The 18,993-nt window shown below is 59.6% G+C and overlaps 1 protein-coding gene across 2 annotated transcripts; it reads left to right on the top strand.

The window, feature by feature from the left end:
• The first annotated feature begins 1,909 nt into the window (after positions 1-1,909).
• Positions 1,910-11,884, top strand: GATA5 (GATA binding protein 5). Of its 2 annotated transcripts, none has more exons than XM_065919686.1 (7): positions 1,910-2,070; positions 2,255-2,820; positions 4,125-4,300; positions 9,708-9,833; positions 10,313-10,400; positions 10,680-10,807; positions 11,142-11,884. In XM_065919686.1, exons 2-7 carry the CDS (start codon positions 2,283-2,285, stop codon positions 11,295-11,297), a joined length of 1,212 nt encoding a protein of 403 aa, XP_065775758.1. In that variant the 5' UTR covers positions 1,910-2,070; positions 2,255-2,282; the 3' UTR covers positions 11,298-11,884. The 2 variants fall into 2 exon arrangements, with proteins under 2 accessions (XP_065775758.1, XP_065775759.1); XM_065919687.1 differs by having other exon boundaries at positions 4,128-4,300.
• Positions 11,885-18,993: the final 7,109 nt, after the last annotated feature.

Here is an 18,993-nt window from a genome sequence, read left to right on the forward strand (position 1 = left end):
TAGCCCTGATTTCAGGGCCCATCACCCAGCTCCACAGCCTCCTCTGCTGCAGCTGAGACCCTGGGGCCCCAGCCCTCTGCTCCCCCCACCTGGCTCCCCCTTGGCCTCTGTCTGGTGCCAGCGGAGTGCCAGTCCCAAGGAGACACCAAAGGACCCAGTCACACTAGCTCCTCCCCAAGCCAGTGTGAGGGGGAGGCAGTGAGGGCCGCAGAGACAGCGCGGGTTCTACTGGCTTCGCAGTGCTGTGGGCTCGGCGCCCCCGGCCGCCGGTGAACCTCCCCAGGGAGATGCGCATCCTCGAGCCCTCGGGCCTTGGCACGGTGAGTTTCCAGGACTCCCGCCCCCTCTCCTGCCCCGCCCACTGCGGAAGAGAGAAAGATGAGATCCGCTGGCGGGGGTCTGCAGGGGGTAGGGTGAGGAGGGTTCAGACAGGCGGGAGCGCGTGAGGAGTGGGCACCAGGGGAGCCCGTTGGGGTGGTATGGACCCAGGGGCCCTGAGGGTGGGAGAGGAGGCAGAGACTGGTATGGATGGGTGAGTGTGGGGGAAGCACTGGGAATGGAGGGTAAAGGGGATAATGAAGACCCCCAAGCCCCCTCCCAATGGCACATGCCTAGGCTTTTGAAGAATCCAGAGCCCGTGGGGAAACTTCCATGGGGTCCCCCGCCCAGGTGAGCGTGGAGCCCTTGCTTGCCATCTTCCAGGGGCCTTAGGTGACCTGATGTGCACCCCAAATTCTAGTCTTGTGCTGGAGTAGAGGGAGATGAGCGAGTGCCCACCCCTTCACAGGTGGAGAGCACCGGGACCAATGGTGGAGGTGATGGCCCATTTCTGCAAACGAAAACCATTCAATGTCCCAAGTGCAGCAGCCAAGGGCCCTCCAGTGAGCCCTGCTCCCAGGGCTGGTGGTCCAGCGCCTGCTGTAAGGTGACTGGAGGGTATGGCCTGGTGGGAGACTGGGTCATCAGCCAGCGAAGCTGCTCGGAGGCCACTTTCACCAGGGTGCTGGCAACTTTGGGCTCACCCAGGGGGTGCCAGGGGCCACCTCCAGACCCAAGGGGCCTCCCACCCTTCCCACATTTCCAGTGCCTTGAGGAGACTCTTTGAGAATTCCCCACACAGTGAAAGTCCCCCCACCAAGGGGTGGAGGCAAGGACCTTGGGGAATGGAAGTGCCTCCAGACAGAGGCTGCCCGCTGGACCTCTGTCCCCAGCAGGGAATGAGAGGGGACAGTGGCCCTGCTTGGTCACTGAGGAAGCTGCGGGACTCCCACAGGATTTCGCCGGTGCAGTGGCCATGGAACAGGATCCGAGTTCAGGGGAACAGAGCTGGGCTGGGCTGTCACTTTGGGAGCCAGATCCCTGTTAAGGGCCCCAGGCCAAGGGCGCAATGAGGAGTCCGCACCACCATATCCACGATCGCTGCAGAGCCAGGGTCACAGACGCATTCACCGCAGCCCCAGACACTAAACCAGCCTTTGCAGAAGCCCGCCATTAACACCCATCAAGAAGGAGGGCTTCAAAAGCCCTAACACATTTAGAGAAGTTTCGGCGTCGGAGCTCCTCCGGGTAGGCGGCGCCGAGCACCTGGCTGGTTCGTGTTGCCCGCGCTGGCAACGACTCAGCGCTGGCTGCCCCGTGCCGTGTGCGTCCGGTCGCCTTTCCCGCGGAGCCCCGAGCGCCCGGCCTGCTTCGGTCACGTGGCACCGAGGCCGCAGCCCTGGCTCTGACCCCGCGGGGAGGGAGGGGACGGCCCCCGGGAGGGAAGGGGCGGCGCGGCGGGGGCGGGCCAGGTCCGGGCGGAGCTGTGCCGAGGGGCGGCCGAGGAGCCGGGTCGCGAAACCGCAAGGACCCCGGCTTCCAGACTGCAGCCCGCCGCCCGCCGCGCCCTCGCGCCTTCGGATCCCCACGACCAGCGGGCGAGTACCGCAGCCGGGCCCGGCCGCTCGCCCCTACCCAGCCGGGCTCCTTCTCCCAGAGCCCAGAGCCTGCGCCCTGCGGACCCGCCGGTTTCTCCTTCTCTGCGCCCACTGAGCCCACCTGGGAACCTCGGAAGCCCCGGCTGTGAAAGAGGTGAGCTCCGCGTTGTGGCTGCGCCCGGATGCCCCACGGGCCGCTCGAGCCCACCCTGCCCCCGGCTATCCTGTCCCCGCGGGTTCCCGCCCCAGGAACCTCCCAGCTGGGGATCCAAAAGCGCGACCCGAGCGACAGCACCTGTGGGGCACAGTGGCCGTGACCTGGACGCCCGTCCCTCTAGTCTGCAGGTCAAGGCCACGCCAGGGAAGATGTACCAGAGCCTGGCGCTGGCCCCGAGCCCCAGTCAGACCGCCTACGCGGACTCGGGCGCCTTTCTGCACACGCCGGGCGCCGGCTCCCCGGTGTTCGTGCCGCCCGCGCGGGTCCCCTCCATGCTGCCCTACCTGCCGGCGTGCGAACCGGGCCCGCAGGCTCCCGCAATCACCGCGCACCCCAGCTGGGCGCAGGCGGCCGCTGCAGACTCGTCAGCCTTTGGCTCCGGCAGCCCCCACCCACCGGCCGCTCCGCCGCCGGGGACCACTGCCTTCCCCTTTGCGCACAGTTCCCCGGGGCCCGGAGGCGGCACCGGGACCCGGGACAGCGGCGCCTTTCAGGGCGCGATGCTGGCTCGGGAGCAGTACCCAGCGGCGCTCGGGAGGCCCGTGAGCTCCTCATACCCCACAGCCTACCCTGCCTACATGAGCGCGGAAGTGGCCCCGTCCTGGACTTCTGGACCCCTGGACGGCAGCGTCCTGCACAGCTTACAGGGCCTCCCGGCTGGCCTCCCTGGCCGCAGGGCCACCTTCGGTGAGTGCGGGACTGGGAACTGGCTCCACTGACCAGGGTCCTGGGTGCTGGCGGTACCTGGATGCAAACCCGCACCCTGCGAAATGCCCCCCTCTCCAGGATCAGGGCTTTTTCAGCCAGGTGGGACACCAGCTTGGGGCAGGCCCAGAACCCGGGGAACGTGTAAACCTGGGTGGAAACCAGCGGCTGCTGGCACCTCACCCATACCAAGATGAAAACCCAGTCTTGAGATCCTTTATACACATATCTGTGTTTTCACTTTTCGTTCATCCAAACCCAGTATCCTGGGATCATACCATTTAGAGCCTATGTCTTAAACGGTTTTTATGAAAAGTTTGGGAAATGACTTTTTTTTTTTAACGCTCAAAATTCTCGTTTATTTAAGTAAACCACCACATTCGTCTCTGTTCTAAAATGTTTACATATTCTAATTTGAGACCCAGTCCCAGTCGCTCTCTAGGATCTAAATTTGAGTGATCGGATTCCAGACCTGTAAAGCTGAGAATTGCTCCCCACCCCCCTTCTGAGTAGTGGGCGCCACCGACTCTTTCTCACCTCTGCTCCCCCAAAACCAAGGGCCATTCCTTTTTTTTTTTTTTTTTTTTTTGCTGCTCCGATCTTTTAACCTACACTCCTCCTCAGCTCCTTGGCAGCAACGGCGCAGGAAGCGGGATCCACTTGACCTGGCCGCCGAGGCGCCCCACGCCTGGCGCCCACCCCCGGCCAGGCGATGATTGATCCCCGCCCCACCCCCACCCGATCCAGCCGCCCAAGTGTCGCCAGCGCCTGGCCAGGTCTGGAGGGGCCTGGAGGCCGCGCCGCTGTGGCGGTGTGTGCTGCTCAAGTGGGAGGACTGTGCTGAGACCACGAAAGCTGACAGTGAAGGCACCGCGGTCCCTGTAGGATCCCGCGATCCCCAACTGCCCCTCTGATCCACCCGCGTGGGTCTTCTGCCAGTGAAGACGCTCCTGCCTCCCCACTGGTCAAAATTAGTGATGCTGGACCCTCTTCCGAGTAGGGCAGTTAGTTCCTGTTGCTCTACCCAGGGTTGCATTTATTAACTCTCCCCTGACCTCATAAAGCATCCCTGACGAGTGACTTAAATCTGGCACAAGCATCGCTGTGTGTGAATTTAAACTTAAAAAGAAAGTTAGATTAAAAAAAAAAGAAAGTTAGACAAAGTAAATTAGCAAAATAAAGGCACAAAAGGGAAGGGAAGGAAAAGGTGGTGCGAACGCGGCGGCTCAGCGGCCCCCAGGAAGGGCCCGAGCCTCGTCCAGCGGCTGCCCGCCTTGCTCCCGCAGCAGCTGAGCTCCTGGAGGAATTCCCCGGCGAGGGGCGTGAGTGCGTCAACTGCGGGGCCCTGTCCACGCCGCTGTGGCGCCGCGACGGCACCGGCCACTACCTGTGCAACGCCTGCGGCCTCTACCACAAGATGAACGGTGTCAACCGGCCCCTCGTGCGGCCGCAGAAGCGCCTGGTGAGTGCGGGCGGCCGGGCGGTCGTCCTCGATCACAGCCTGAGAGCTAGTGGAGCTCCAGGACGGGGAGGGGAGGCTCGGACAGGATGACAGCACCTGGCCCACTGCCTCAGTCGCCCTGTGCTGGGGCCTGCTCCCCCAGAGGGTCTGTGGGGTCTCCCCCAAGGGGCTGGGCTGCTCTGAGCTCGACACTGAACCTCCTGTGCGGGGAATCACTGTGCGCCGGCTGGGGACTCAGCCCTGTGACTCTGGGGACTTTGGGCTGCCAGGTGGTGGGGCGGTGGAAAGGCAAGATGACCTGGCCCTCAGATGGGACCGGAGGGAAAAGTGGCCACTGGATGCTGGCTTTGTTGGCTGACAGTGACTCTTACAGGGGAGGGACACTGGGACCGCTGCCCCTGATACTGCAAGGATGGGTCCAGACCAGGTGTGCGGTCGTTCGCTGGGGGAGATTCGTTTTCACTTTCGCTTCTCTCTGCTGTTAGCGAGTAGGGGACTGGGCGCCCGAGTTTTGCCCGCAGCAGGGCAGAGTCCCCAGAAGCCGTGTAAAGGTTTCAAGTTGCTTTGTTCTCTGCCGTTTCGCAGGCAAACTTTGATGGTCAAGTAATTCTGTCAGTAATTCCATCTGTCCAAAGTCGGGGGGTCGCAGGGGCTTCTTCCCGGATCCCGGCTAAGGCTTGTGGGAGCCTTATAGGTGGCTTGTTCTGGTGTGTCAGGCCCTGGAGTGTGGGAGGGCCTTCCATGGCAGATGCTGTGGGATGGGCCTGCCACGGCTGCAGGGCGGTCAGTCACAGGCCTTTACTGGAAACGTGAAACCCCAGCTACGGCGGCACTGGGGCTGGACGCTCTGAGGCCCCTAAACGGGTGGGCAGGAAGCAGGACTGAGGCGGTCAGCAGCTTGAGGGCAGCTGCTGTTTCTCTTCCTCTGATCTGGCCTGGATTCGGAGGCTCCATGGGTCCTCCACCTCTCTGCACCCGTGTGGTGCCGCTCACAGAGAGGGTCGCCCTCAGAGTTCACAGCACTCCCATTGTTGTGTCTGCCTGTATTCATGTCCACAGCCCAGACAATGTCTGTTGTGGCCTCTGGGAAGGGGAAACTGAGGCCACAGGAGAGGGTCCTAGGGGGCTGTGACCCAGGCTGGCTCCCTCCTCTGACTCCCTCTGCTCTTCTGGGGCCAGCCCTGAACCGGGTGCCGAGTACACAGGAGAGGTGGGCCATCCTCTCCACTTCATCCCTTGTAGGGCTCACCTCCCGGCAGAAAACTCCTAACTTGGGGGTGGGCGGGCAGAGGCCACCATCTGCACGCTGAGGCATCTACATTCACAACAGCCAGGTGACCACCAGGGGCTTCCCTGGACTCGCAGCCGGCTAGTGGCAACCCCAGGCTCAGACCAGGACTGTGGCCTCGAGCTCCCACAATGCCCCACTCACGCTGAGCCTCCTGACTCTGCCCTGGGTCTTCTTGTCTAGCCCCCTGCAAGCTGAATTCAGGAACTGCCCAATACTTGCTGGAAAGGGAAATTGGACAGCCGTGGCCAGCGCCATGGGTGGGCTGAGGACAGACAGGCACTTGGCCTGGTGAAACCTCTGTTTCCAAGTCTGGGGACATGAAATAATTAGCTTTGGGGTGCCATCTAGGGTGGGGGAATTCCTGCATGTCTGCTCATCTCCCTGAGGCTGCAGGGCCTGGAGGGTGAGCATTCTGCTTGCCCTGAGTCCAGGCCCACATGAACCTGAATGTAAAACACACCCAGGAAGTGTTTGCTAAGCAGTGCTGAGGTTCAGGGCATCCTCATGGCCCCTGTACTCCCCGTGTCTCCCTGAGCAGGCTCCTAGGGGGCTCCTCTCACTGGCTGCAGGGTGCCTGCCTGTCCCTCAGGGTGGCCCCACCGCTCACCAGGTGGCTGGTCCTTGCAGGGCCAGGCTCCACGTGAAAACCCCAAGATTCTCAGAGTCCCGAGGCCAGAGCCCCGCCCATGTGCTCCTGGCCAAGGAGGTGCTGGGCTGGTCACCCCAGGCTTGCCCCCACTCTGGGGCCTCACTCTCCCTGGAGTGTGAGCAGAAGTGATGGCTCAGGAGGGCCCTCTCCAGGAAGAGCTGGTCTCGCCCTCCTTTAAATAATTCCAAACGTCCTAGAAGCTTGTCACCAAGAATACAGGAATGTGACGATGACAAGTGTGCCTCCTCCACTCCCAGCAGGAGCCCCTGGCTGTTCTACCTTTTGCCACCTGTGTGTATCTTGGGTCGAAGGGTGGGGCTTACACCTTTGACCCAAGGCTTCTGTCAGTGAAGACGAGTAGTGGGGGGTTGTCGCAGTGGCTTTACTGATGTGTGCCTGCGTCCAGGGTCTCTGTGAGTGCCACTCGCCCTGGCCTGACCCCTGAACATCAGAGCCCAGAAGCCAAACTCTGAGGACGGCAGGCCTGTGAGCCTGAGGCTGGTTCTGGCCCCAGCTCCAGGACATGGCTGTGCCATGGACAGCCCAGCTTCCTTGGGACACTCACCAGCCCCGGGTGAGCCTTCCTTGCACAGCCTCGCATCCCCAACATATGCTGTGTGCTGCCCCAAGTGTGGGGGGGCTCCCACATCCATCACAAGTGCATCAGGCTAAGTGTCCCCAGGTCTCCCCGCCAAGAGCACGCGGAGGACCTGTTTGAAATGGCAGCATTTTTGCTGCTCCACCACCTGCAGCCTTTACTTTCCCAACACTCTCTCCAGAGCACCCCATGCCTGCCAGCCCCCCACCCGGCTCCGGCTGCTCCGTACCCTCATTCCTCTGGATGCCTAGATCCTTGTGGAACCTGGCACTCAGGCCAGCTCTGCCACTGACTTTGAATTTCCACTTCTTTTGAAAAGAACCGACTGAAAGAGAAAAGGAAAACGCAGCCTGGAGAGGCCCTGAGATTAGGGGGCCCTGAGAGTGCCCAAGGACAGAGGGAGGCTCTGGGTGTCCGCGGATGGCCCCAGGGATGTGGTCACAGGGTGTGTTCAGCCGAGGGAGGAGGTTCTGTCCACCCCGGGACCACCCCCGCGCTCTGGCCCCTCGTTGTCTGAGTTTCAGTTCCCCACCCCCTGTAAGACGCAGGCACTGAGGGGATGGAAAAAGATAAATCAGCAAGCGCGTCTGAGAATTTTGTCAAGGCCATTCTTTTTACCCATTTTCTTGATTTTAATCTGATTTCCAGTTTATGGATTTTAATCTGTGCTCACTGGAGAAATGTTCAAACGTGACTTTCGGGTTTTGCTGCACCCCCAGGGTCCAGGTGGTGGGGTCACACCACCTGAGCTTGTGTCCTGTGTATACTCAGTCCAACTGAGGAAGTTTCAGCCCCACCACCACCCGAGCTGGTGTGCGTAGTTCTGCTGCTTCCTAGATGCGTGGGCGACTCTGGGAGACACGTGGGGGCGCGTGTGTCTGCAGTGGTGCCCACGTGTGTGCAGCTGTGTGGTGTGTTGTTGAAAACAGTGCTGGCATGAAGGCCTCGCGTGGGTCTCTTTACGCCCTTGCGATAGTGTTCCTATAGGAAGGATTTTAGCAGGAAGTAGCCAGACAGCCCAGGAGACAGCACTCCTGTGACCCCTGAGTTTCAGTGATGTCAACTTTTTTTTTTTGAATGTGGGATGGCTGTGTGAACTCTAAGGGGGCAAAAGTTGGTAAGAGCCCCTGAGGGTCCCAGCTGGTTTGAAGGGGAGGGGCCTCAGGCCATGGTCCTCCTGGTCTGAAGGCACAGCAGGAGTAAGGGACCATGATGTAGCCTGGGAAAGTAGGTTAGGGTGACCAGATTGATTACTAAATGCACGATTAGGTGTGAATTTCACACAAACAACAAATAGCATTTTAAATGTGTCCCAAATATTGTGTAGAGTGTACTTACAGAAAATATTTACTGTTTATCTGAAATTCAGTTCTAATTGGGCATCCTGTTTGCATGTTTGTTCAATCTAGGAACTTTGGGGAGGTCCCAAGAACCTCCTCCCACCTTAAGAAAATGAATGGAAAAAAAAAAATAAAAAAAAAATAAAAAAATAAAAAAAAAAAAATTAAAAAAAGAAAATGAATGGACTGGGGGCTCAGGAGATCCTGGACCGGTGGGGGGGGGGGGGGGGTGTGCAGCAGGGATGGGAGGAGATGCTGCCTCATGCGGGACAGTGGGCTCCAGGGGGATGCTGCGCCTCCATTTGGGCATAGCTCCCTGTAGCTGAGAGGCAGATGGAAGGGAGGAAAGGGGGCAGGGAGGAGAGAGACTCGAGTAGTGTCCAGTAAAAGCAACTGCTCTCTAGACAAGGTCAGGACGTGGTTGCCAGCTCTCCAGGGCGGTGTCAGGCTGGGGGCCACTTGACTGGGGGGCTGGGGGCCACTTGACTGGGGGGCTGGGGCTCCTGTGTGAGGGCTGTGTCCCACCATCTGCCCTGGGGCTGCGGCCAACACTGACCTTCCACTTCTGCTGGGCCCAGGCCGGCTACCAGCTCTCTGCACTCCAACCAGGGCGCAGGTCCACCCCAGGCCCCCAGGGAGACCACTGGTGATGTCTGCCAGGCTGGATGTCAGGCCCCATACAGCTGTGGCCTGGAGGCCGCCGGCCAGAGGATAGGGTCTCTCCAGCTAGGCCAGGAGCTCCGGCCCTGCCCTCCCTCCGGAGCCTCCTAGGCCTCGTCCCTTCTCTGTCTTGGCCTTTGTGCCCTGGATCCCAAGGCAGAGTACTGCCCTGGAGATCGGAGGCCGGGCCTCAGACTAAACAGGGTGGATTCCCTGAACCTCTGACAGCTGCCCAACCTGGGGAGGGAGGAGATGAGGCTTTTCCAGGTCTGTGTCTTCTTGGGAATGATTGGTGGGGGTCTCCAGATAGGCCCCACTCTCCCTCCCAGGCCAGTGAGCAGCAAGGGCAGATGTGGACACCCACTGCCCACTGTCTGGTGCAAGCAGATGAGCTGAGCATGTGCTCAGAGCCCCAAGTCTTCAGAGGCAGGCCCCCTGAATGTTCAGTCTGGGGTCTGACCCGAGGGGGCCCTATGGCCCCTAAGGGTACTGTTCCACCACAGAAATACAGAGTGAAGGCCCAGGGTTGGTTAAAAAAGAGGCCACAGTGGAAACCCAGCAGCCTGTGTGTCCTGCACTCCTCACAAGATCCTGACCCACAATGCACCTAGGCAGGTCTGCTGTCACCCCAATTTTATTGATAGGGAAGTTGAGGCCCAGAAGGGTGAAGTGACCTGTCCCAGGGCTCCTGGGCGCTAGGTCAAAGCTCCTGCCCACAAGGAATCCTGGGCAGCCTCAGGACCTTAGCGCCCAAAGGCCTCTCACCCAGCCCCTTGCATACCCAACCCCATAACTGGTCAGCCCTGAGCCCAGTGTCCATCCTCCTGCCCGGCTGCACCTGCCGCGCTCACCCCGCCTCCCGTCCACAGTCCTCATCCCGCCGGGCTGGCCTCTGCTGCACCAACTGCCACACCACCACCACCACCCTCTGGCGGCGCAACGCAGATGGCGAGCCGGTGTGCAACGCCTGCGGGCTCTACATGAAGCTGCACGGGGTGAGCGGGGCCACGGGGCTGCCGGCACAAGTGCACCCCCAGCCCGAGACGGGGCTGAGGAACCGGGTAGGGTGTCGATCGGGCGGGGCCTGGGCTGAGTGGGTACACGCCTGTACACATGTGGCCCCACTGCCCATACCATGCACACATGTTACTGCTAGACTGGTGGTACAGACGGGCTCTCAGAAACCATAGCTTCACTGCAGCTTCCCTGCAGCCATTCAGCCTGGGACAGAGGCTAGACACCCCCCAGGGCTCTTCTGGACCCTCCAGCCCCCAGCCCTGGGAGGCTGGGGTGGGACAGGCCTCACCCCACCCTGCCTGAAGGAAAGCACTGAGCCTGGGGGTTAGCAACTCCCCAAACAGGGCCACAGCAGCGACCAGCTCTGCAGGGCTGAGATCCGGGCAGATGGCTGTGCAAGAGGCCACAGATGTGACCGCAGACAGTGACTAGCCATCCACCCCTGCCACCCTGCCAGGTACCGCGGCCCCTGGCGATGAAGAAAGAGAGCATCCAGACACGGAAACGGAAGCCGAAGAACATTGCCAAGACCAAGGGCTCCTCAGGTATGGGGGCCAGGGCTGGGGGAAGCCTCCTATGGGGAATCACTCTGGGTGCTTCACATTCCACCATTAAGGATTCACATGTTTGGTGCAAGCATCATCTTCCTGAAGTGTGAGTCCCTGCCACTGCCCTGGGATGGTTCTGGCTGGGGGAGGGGTTGGGGTGGCCTGAGTTCATGGCATGAGGCAGGAGCTCCAGTGGAGGAGGCCACACCCACCCTCACCCCATGTTACCAGATCTGCAGTGTCTATAAATGCCCCATCTTCCCCCACCCCCGCCAGGGTCTTCAGGGCATACCACAGCCTCCCCACCAACCTCTGTCCCTGACCCAGAGGTTTCAGCAGCCACTTTGAAGCCCGAGCCCAGCCTGGCATCCCCTTCATGCCCCGGGCCCAGTGTCACCTCCCAGGTAAGGAAGACGGGGTGGGTGGGATGCGCAGAGCTGGTTCTCAAGCACTTCCAGGAGGAGCCCTGGCATCTCGGCCAGGTCAGAGCCCCATGGGCCCCTCCTGGAAACTCAGGGCTGGACACACAGCTGGCCGATGGAGCCAGGGGGCGCCCTGAGGCCAACACTGACTGAGAACCCTTCCGAGGTTATCACATCGTTCCTCATAAGGAGTGCCCACCCCATTCCAGGAGCTGAGGAAGTCACTTAGGGCAGACCTTCCTGTTGAAGGGCTCCCACCCTCAGGTGGGTCAGCCAACTGTTCCCAAGGCTCACACATGGCCCGTCCTCCCTGCAGGGCTCTGCACAGGTGGGTGACCCCCTGGCCCCCAGCCACTTGGAGTTCAAGTTCGAGCCTGAGGACTTTGCTTTGCCTTCTGCAGCCCTGGGACAGCAGGCTGGCCTTGGCGGGGCCCTGCGCCAGGAGGCCTGGTGTGCACTGGCCTTAGCCTAGGTACCTGGGCACCCCATGGACCCACCTCACTGCCTCTTTACTCCAACACAAAAGGAGACTGCCAGGCCTGCTGCTAGAAGAGACTGGAGCCAGCTGTACCTGGAAGAGCTGGGTGTCCCTCAACGCGGCGGCCATGGCCTTCTGTGTAGATGGGAGGAGGGCTCGAGCCCCCTCCCTGGACAGCAATGGACCTTCAAGTGATGTGCAAGGCTCTGGCTGACCAAGGGCTCCCAGCCCCCACTTGAATTCTGTCGTCAACACTTGCCGTCGTCATGTTTACAGGTTGTAGCAGCAGGAAAAAACACCTTCCTGTTGTAAAACCAAGATCACAGGTGAAACGACTGGGGCCAGGCAGCAGCGGGGGACGAGGGGGCTGCCAGACACGGGGCTTCCCTGGCCTCCCTCAGGCTGCCCACTTCCCATGTTTGATGGATAGAGACACGGCATGGAGACCTTGCCCTCCTTGGAGCATGGGACAGCCAGGGACAGATGGGCAGGTTGTGCATTGCACCAGGATGCCACCCCGGGGGGCTGATCACATTGTAGTCATCATGGACTGGTATTTATTTGTATGGTTTTCCCCAGACAGGGCAGTAAAGAGCCTTCCTTGTTCTGACTGAATCTGTGGCTTTATTGTGACCATTTCATATGTCAAGGTACCTGGGACCCCCATTTTGACCCACAGGGGCACTCTCAGGGCCAATGATGGGGTGACCACAGGTCCTGGCTCATCTGGGTCTGTCCCAGCAGCATCACCAATAACACCCCCTTTCACTTACAAAGCCATCCCCCACCCCAGGGCTGGATGACAAATTAGCTGTTGTGCTGGGTAGAGGCACCTCTGCCCAAGGAGCTGACAACGGCTCACAGCCTGACGGCAGAGGCAGCAGAGAGTGGGGCCCCCTGCAGAAGGGCCCCGCCATCCCTCCTGTCCTGCAGCTGCCCTTCACCAACAAGACCTTCTGATTTTTCCATGGAAGCCAGAAACTGGGCTTTCTTTTTTTAATGTAAAATCTTCCAATTGAAAGCTTTCACCTCCAACTCCCAATTTGATTCAGAAATCTTAAGTTTTGTAAACCATCTAGAACAGCCACTGTTGTGCTATCCTATGTAAAAACGTCTCCTTCGTATTTAAGAACACTCATCCTTTCTGAATGTGTCCCTTCATCCTGAGTCTGTACCTCAAGATTCAACCAGCTGTGTCTCCACGTGACCTTGTCTTTTTTTTTTTTTTTTAAGACAAACGACACCATCAGAAAACATGTAAAATAAAAACTTGATTCTGCTCTCCTCTCCCCATCACTGGTGGGTTCCGGGCCTCACCCCTGCCTGCTGGGATCCATTCAGGTCATTTCTCCTTCCAGAAACACGTCCCCAGGGGCCGGGCTGCAGGACCTCACTGGCTATCCTGGGTTGTGCCAGGGGTTCCTAAGGACTTGATGAGGCCCCTGAACACCGGGCGCCTTTGAGAGTGCCACCAGCACGAGGGTGGGACACTGGGTGGAGCAGCCCAGGGACCACACTTTGAGAAGTCACCACTTTGAGGTCAGGCAGACCCCAGTCGAGCCCCTGTCCCTATCCTGGCCTGGGGCTCTAGGGGAGGGGGAGGGGCAGCAAACGTCCCCCTGCAGAGCGAAGGAGTGATGCGGACAGAGGAGGTGGCGGGGAGTGCCGGGTGAGAACCATGAGACAGGGCCACCACTTCGGTGGTCGTGGTGGGAGCACCCCTCCTCCAAGTGAGCACCGCACCCTGTGTGGACCAGCGAGTCTCTGACTCCTTCCTCCGAAGGGCAGGCTCCGATCTCCTTCCTCCCCAGAGAAAGAAAAAGCACTTGAGAAGTGGCAGGTGGCTTAGAGAGGTGACACAAGGCGCAGGGCCCCTGCAGGGCCCTGAGCGACCTGAGCAGTCTTCCTGGAGGATCCTGCAGCTCCGTGAGCAGAATGCGATAGGGAGGAGGGGGCTGGACGCCCCACCCAGGAAAAGAGGTCCTGAGAAGGAGTGTTTGGCAAAGAGGAAGGAAGAGGCCATCTCTTCCTCTTTTTCATCATTTTTAAGGACGAGCCTGGGATGGGGGAGGCTGAGCCCCCACCTCTGGACGTGAGGAGCTGCAGGGGAGAGCATCTCAGTTTAAGCCTTTCTCCCCAGCCTCTCTGCAGGACCCGGAAGCTGTCAGGACCAGAGCCTGAATATAGCCGCATGGCACCCCACTTCCTGCAGCTCTTCCTCCCGCCTGCCGGCCCCGCAGCTCTGCCCGGCCGGCCATAAACAACCGGATGAGCCGGGGAGGCTGGCAGGCGTGGGCAGCTCCAGGCCGCTTATCAGATGACAGGACGGAAAGAAAGTCCACTTCATCTGTGCTGCCTGCTGCCTGCACCTCATTTCCCACATCTTTCAAACTAGAGCAGTGTCCAGGGAGCCTGGGTGGAGGGGGCCACAGCTCCTCCAGCCGAGGAAGCTCCCTCCGTCCATGGGAAGTGTCCACCGAGCCCCACTGCGCTCTGTCCTGGGTGCCTGGGGAAGGGAGATCAGACTGGCCGGGGAAGCTGGAATACTGGGGGCATGGCATAGAAACAGGGAGACCCAGGGACACTGGGGTTTTTGATCCAGAAAAAGCATTTTCAGTGCACCCTTCTCCCCACTTAAAGCTCTTAACCTGTTGCCTCACTCCAGATGCAGAACAGGGAGGCTGACAGCATCCCAGGGCAGTCTGGAAGCACAGCAGCTCCTTCCCCGGCCTGGCTGGGCATCCTCGAAGAGGATGTCAGGGCGGTGATCCCCACTGGCTCCCCCTCACTCTGCTTTCCCCAGTCCTGGGGAAAATGATGCCGTTAGTCAGCAGCATATCCCTTGCCCACAGCAGTATATCCCCTGTACACAGCAGGCGCATGTCCATCCTGTGGGCCCTTTAGTTGGGGGCATCGCTGCCACGCAAGCTGCCTGCACCAGCTCAACCCTTCAGGGCAGCCAGGCCGCCGTGTCTAGCTGTGCCCAGACCCCTGAGCTTCCTAGTGGGGCTGGGGCCAACGTTAGTTTTCCCTTCGTTACTGAAAAACATGGCTCTTTAAAAATGGGTGCCAATTCTGTAAGCCTGTCATCTGAAAACATCATGTGCTTCTTAAGAAGTGAAAATCGTCCTTTGGAGGAAGCAGTGCAGGTTACCCACTGTTTATCTGACCAGATAAGGGCCTTTCTTAGACAAGACCTGCTACTGTTGCCATCGTCCTAGGCGAGCCATTCTGCCACCAAGCACGCAGGCTGCAGCCTCGGGGGACAGGGTGATAGATGTGCAGTCCTCCCTGCCCTCCCTCTGCCACAAGCCTGGGGAAGTTCACAGGGCTTGGGGTGGTTGTCCTTCAGGGTTTCCAGCCCCCACGTAGACCCCTACTCAGCAGAGGGGAAAGGAGGTAAAAGAGATCTAGCACCCCTGAGACTATGAGGCTGCAGGCCCCAGGGTGACCCGTTCTGCTCACGTGCACCTCAGTGGGGGCTGAACCGGCCCCAAAGAGGAGGGGGCTGGTGAGTCCCACAGTCCCACTGGAGCCAGGGTGGAGGGGGTCGGCCCTCGAAGACCACGTGGAAGCCACGGGGGGCAGCCCCCCCTGCAATGCCCCGCGAGGCCCGCCAAGATGTTGACACGGACGGCTCCAGCCGCCTTATTTATTATCTGATAAAGGGTTCTCGGCACCGCGGGTGGACGGCGTCTGGCCGCGCTGGGGCCTGGGAGAGGGAGTAGGCTGGGTGGGGGCCGGGGGCCGGAGCAGGCCTCCACACTGGACTCTGGGGCAGGACACACGGAGGAATCTAGACTTTTCCTTCTCCAGCCAACAGCCTTCCTTCACTGCCAACAAGCCTACAGGCCAAGGAGAAGCCCTGCTCCTGCACAGAGGGCCCCGGGGACCTCCTGAATGGGTGTCACACCTCCCGAGAACTGCACCCTACCCCGTGCTCCCCCTGGTTTTCAGAAAACCCCCAGCGGGGGGCCTCCTCTCCATCCAACCCCTCCCACTCAATTACTGCTGCAGCCCATCCCCCACCCTGCTGCTTGGCCCGAAGCTCAGACTTTCCATGATGCAAATCTGGGCCTGTTTCTCCTTTGCTTGCAAATGCTCTGGCCCAGGTACTGCCCAGCAACTGCATGGATGGTCCAGCTACCACCACCTTGTGGCCTCAGGGACCCCCTCCCAGCACCTGCATCAGTTGGGTACGGGGACCCTTGCCGACCTCCAAACGTGTCACTCCTCTGGTCTTTTGTATAAGCTGTTCCCTCTGACTGTGCACCTAACCAGGATATGGTCCTCAAGGGTCAAGACCCCTGATGCCACCTCCTCCACAGAGCCCTCCTCGGGCAGTCAGAATCCAAAGACCTCCACCAGGCAGGGTTGTCATGGAAACAACCTAGCTGAACAACAAGAGGAGGTGGGCTAAATGGCCGAGGGAATGTATGTGGTAAGCCTCCTAAGAGCATTTGACAATTACAGCTTAGTCCAGAGTTTTTTCCCTGAATCTTCTTTTTTTTATGACCAAGAAGGAGACAACTAGGGGCCATCCGTGGGGTCTCCATGTTCAGCCCCGCCCACCAATATCACCACCTCCTTGTGCATCTGAGAGAGACCCACATGAGGCTGCAGGGGAAGGGAGTTGTGGGGCTCCAGGACAGGCAGGGGCCATCTGGGGCCCCTTGGGGGCCTGGTCATCCTAGGGACCAGCTCAGAACCCTCAGACATCTCTCCCAGGCAATGGACTGCCCGTGGCCCCTGGTGCTGCCCCCTTGGCAAGGATGGCTCCTCCCAGCTGGTCACTTCCTGTCTGAGCATCCTAAAGTCTAATCCCCACCAATCCGCGCAGGGCCCAGCCCAGTGCCTCCTCTGCGGTGCTGCAGCCATCCTGACACCTGCCCATTCCGTAACCACAGATTTGAATATTCCTGTGCTTGCCTGGTCTCGCCCACTAGAACACAGCTTCCCTGTGAGCAGAGGCCTTGTCCAATCCATTCCCCTGTGTCTGGCGATGAGCCCAGCGCCTGGCCAACACTCAGTGATGGAGGAAGGAATGCATGGATAGACCATGGGCCCGGCCCCTGCTGACTTGTGGGGTTGGGTTGACTAGTCACCTCCACAAAGCTCATCCATCCACCTAGGGCTGATGGGCTTCTGACCGCCTTCTGTCACCCTTTAGGGCTCTCATTCCTGCTGGGGATGCCAGCAACAGGGACAAAAGGCGTAGGGAGCCTGGGTATCGGGTGTCCCCAGAAATACAGATGTGAAATGAGACCCTGTACCTATCCTGGGTTGGGGGCTGGGTGGGCTGCAGGGCTCTGACATGTCCCTGGATGTTCTCAGGCCTGGACAGCCGTGTGCAGGGACCAGGAAAAGGAGGGACCACTCAAAGTGCCACCCAGCAGGCAGGCCTCACCCCAGAAGACCCATGGATGTCGCCTAGGCTATGTCGGCCGGATTCTGGTTCCCAGAAGCTTGGAAACGACTCTGGGAGGGGAAGGGCAGCAGGCCCCACTGTGCTCTGAAGGCTTCACTTCTGGCCTCTGACCTCATCGCTTCCGAGTCATATCTCCCGTGTGTAAAACGGGCCAAGTGGTTGGAGGTCACAATTTCCAAGTTCAGTTCTGGCATTTCTTTGCTTTTCAATATGCAGAGGCCCTCAGAACACAATCAGAGACTGGGCCTTTTGTCTTGACCTCCCAAAGACCCTGGTGGCCAGGAATACACCGCAGGCTCTGTGGAGGGAGTGAGGCTGCCCACCTGTGCGAGGAGAGGACTGAGGCCATGTGGGGGCAGGATGGAGACAGAGGACACGGCGCAATGTTGACCCCTGACCTCCCCACCCCCAGGGTCTGGCAGTCACAGCCCCCTCTTCCCACGGCCTGTGCTGGGCCGTGTATCCCTGGACCCAAGGAGTTCCCCAGCCCCTCTTGTCTGCGCTGTGCTGCCTCTCGGAAGACAAGGCAGATACGGGGGAGGGGGAGTGACAGAGCCCCTGCCACAGGTGAAGCAGATGAGATCTACCAAAGAATTTGGAGGACATACCCCCCATAATTTTCACATGTATCAGGCAGAACTGCTGACCATGGGCCGAGACCAGCCGTGTCCCTCTCACAGAAGTCCTTCCAGCAAGTCTAAAATGGGATGCGGGGTTGGTGGTGAGAGGAGTCGGGAGGGGCCCCACACTGCTGGGCCTGTTGGTCAAGAGGAGCCCTTCAACCTCCCCACTGGGGAGCTCCCCTGATGGGGGCTCCTGACTCCCCCAGGCAGAACTCAGAGGTCACCCAAGGGCACTGGTGAGCTTGAGGCCAGCCCTCAGTCCCCCCGAGGCTGATCACTGCCTTAATCCATCCAGGAAACCAGAGGTCTTGGGCTTGAGAGGTGGGGGTTGCATCCACCTAGAGGACAGGAATGGTCCTCAACTTGAAGGCAGCCCCCACCGGCCCATCTCTCACCCCTGGGAGCAAGGACTGGGGAAAAGGGACAGAAGAAGGGCTGGGGGCGGGACTGACCCTTGGCTCCGGTCACAACGGGTGGTCTGATTTCCTCAACCAAGTCCGGAAGTCTGTCTCAGACACATGGGAACAAAATCAGCTGAGATGAATGGCTTTGGGGATCCTCCCCCCAGAGAGCCCCTGCTGGGTTCCAGAAGGGTAGTCATCCCCCCATGAGCTCCTCGGAGTCCTCAGTACAGAGCCCGGAGCCCTGAAATCACAGCCCAGTGGTTAGGGAGAGAGTAATGGGTTTCTCTGAAGCTTTTAAACTAAACACAGAAAACCCTTAAAGCAGCGGCCTCCTTAAATCAACAGCTCTGAGCCAGCACGTGCCGCCCACTGATGATCTGGGTTCTCCTCAAGCCGCGCCAGGATTTTCTGGAGAAAGATTTAAGGCCCGCCAGCCCGGCCCCGTGAACCTTCCTAACTAAAACACGGGGCCGTCCGCTTCCGGCCTGCTGGTCACTGAGAAGTGGCCACTCCCCCACTCTTGTCCCTAGCGGTTTCCTGCACTGTGGCCCCCAGACTCTGCGGAGCGCCTCGGCCACGCGCAGATAAATCTCCCTTGTTTATTTTATGAATGAGAAGGGACATTAAATACTCAAACGAAGTACGTCTCTGCACTCTGGGGCCAAGAGACACTTAGAGCGCCGGCCCTCCCTGGGGCCCTTAGTTGTGTCCGACTGTTTGAGACTCCATGGACTGTAGCACGCCAGGCTTCCCTGTCTTTCACTATCTCCCGGAGTTTGCTCAAACTCATGTCCATTGAATCGGTGATGCCATCCAACCATCTCATCCTCTGTTGCCCCCTTCTCCTCCTGCCCTCAATCTTTCCCAGCATTGGGGTCTTTTCTAACGAGTCAGCTCTTGGCATCAGGTAGCCAAAGTATTGAAGCTTCAGCTTCAGTCCTTCCAATGAATAGTCAGGATTGATTTCCTTTAGGATTGACAGCTTTGATCTACTTTGATCTACAGGGATTCTCAAGAGTCTTATCCAGAGTCTGCTCTGAAACACCCTTGACCCACTGCATTGCCCCCTCACCATCCCTCTACACACTCGCACACCTGCCCCCAGCTGCGGGATCCCACACTCTGGGCCTCAGCCCAGCTCCAGCTTCCTTAGACTCAGCTATTCTACCAGTGCTCCGCAAGCCCCTCCATACATGGCTGCTCCCCAACTAAGTGGGGGGCTCCCAGCCTCTCGC

The sequence above is a fragment of the Muntiacus reevesi genome, chromosome 2 (genome assembly GCF_963930625.1).
Source record: "Muntiacus reevesi chromosome 2, mMunRee1.1, whole genome shotgun sequence".
NCBI classification, from domain to species: domain Eukaryota; kingdom Metazoa; phylum Chordata; class Mammalia; order Artiodactyla; family Cervidae; genus Muntiacus; species Muntiacus reevesi.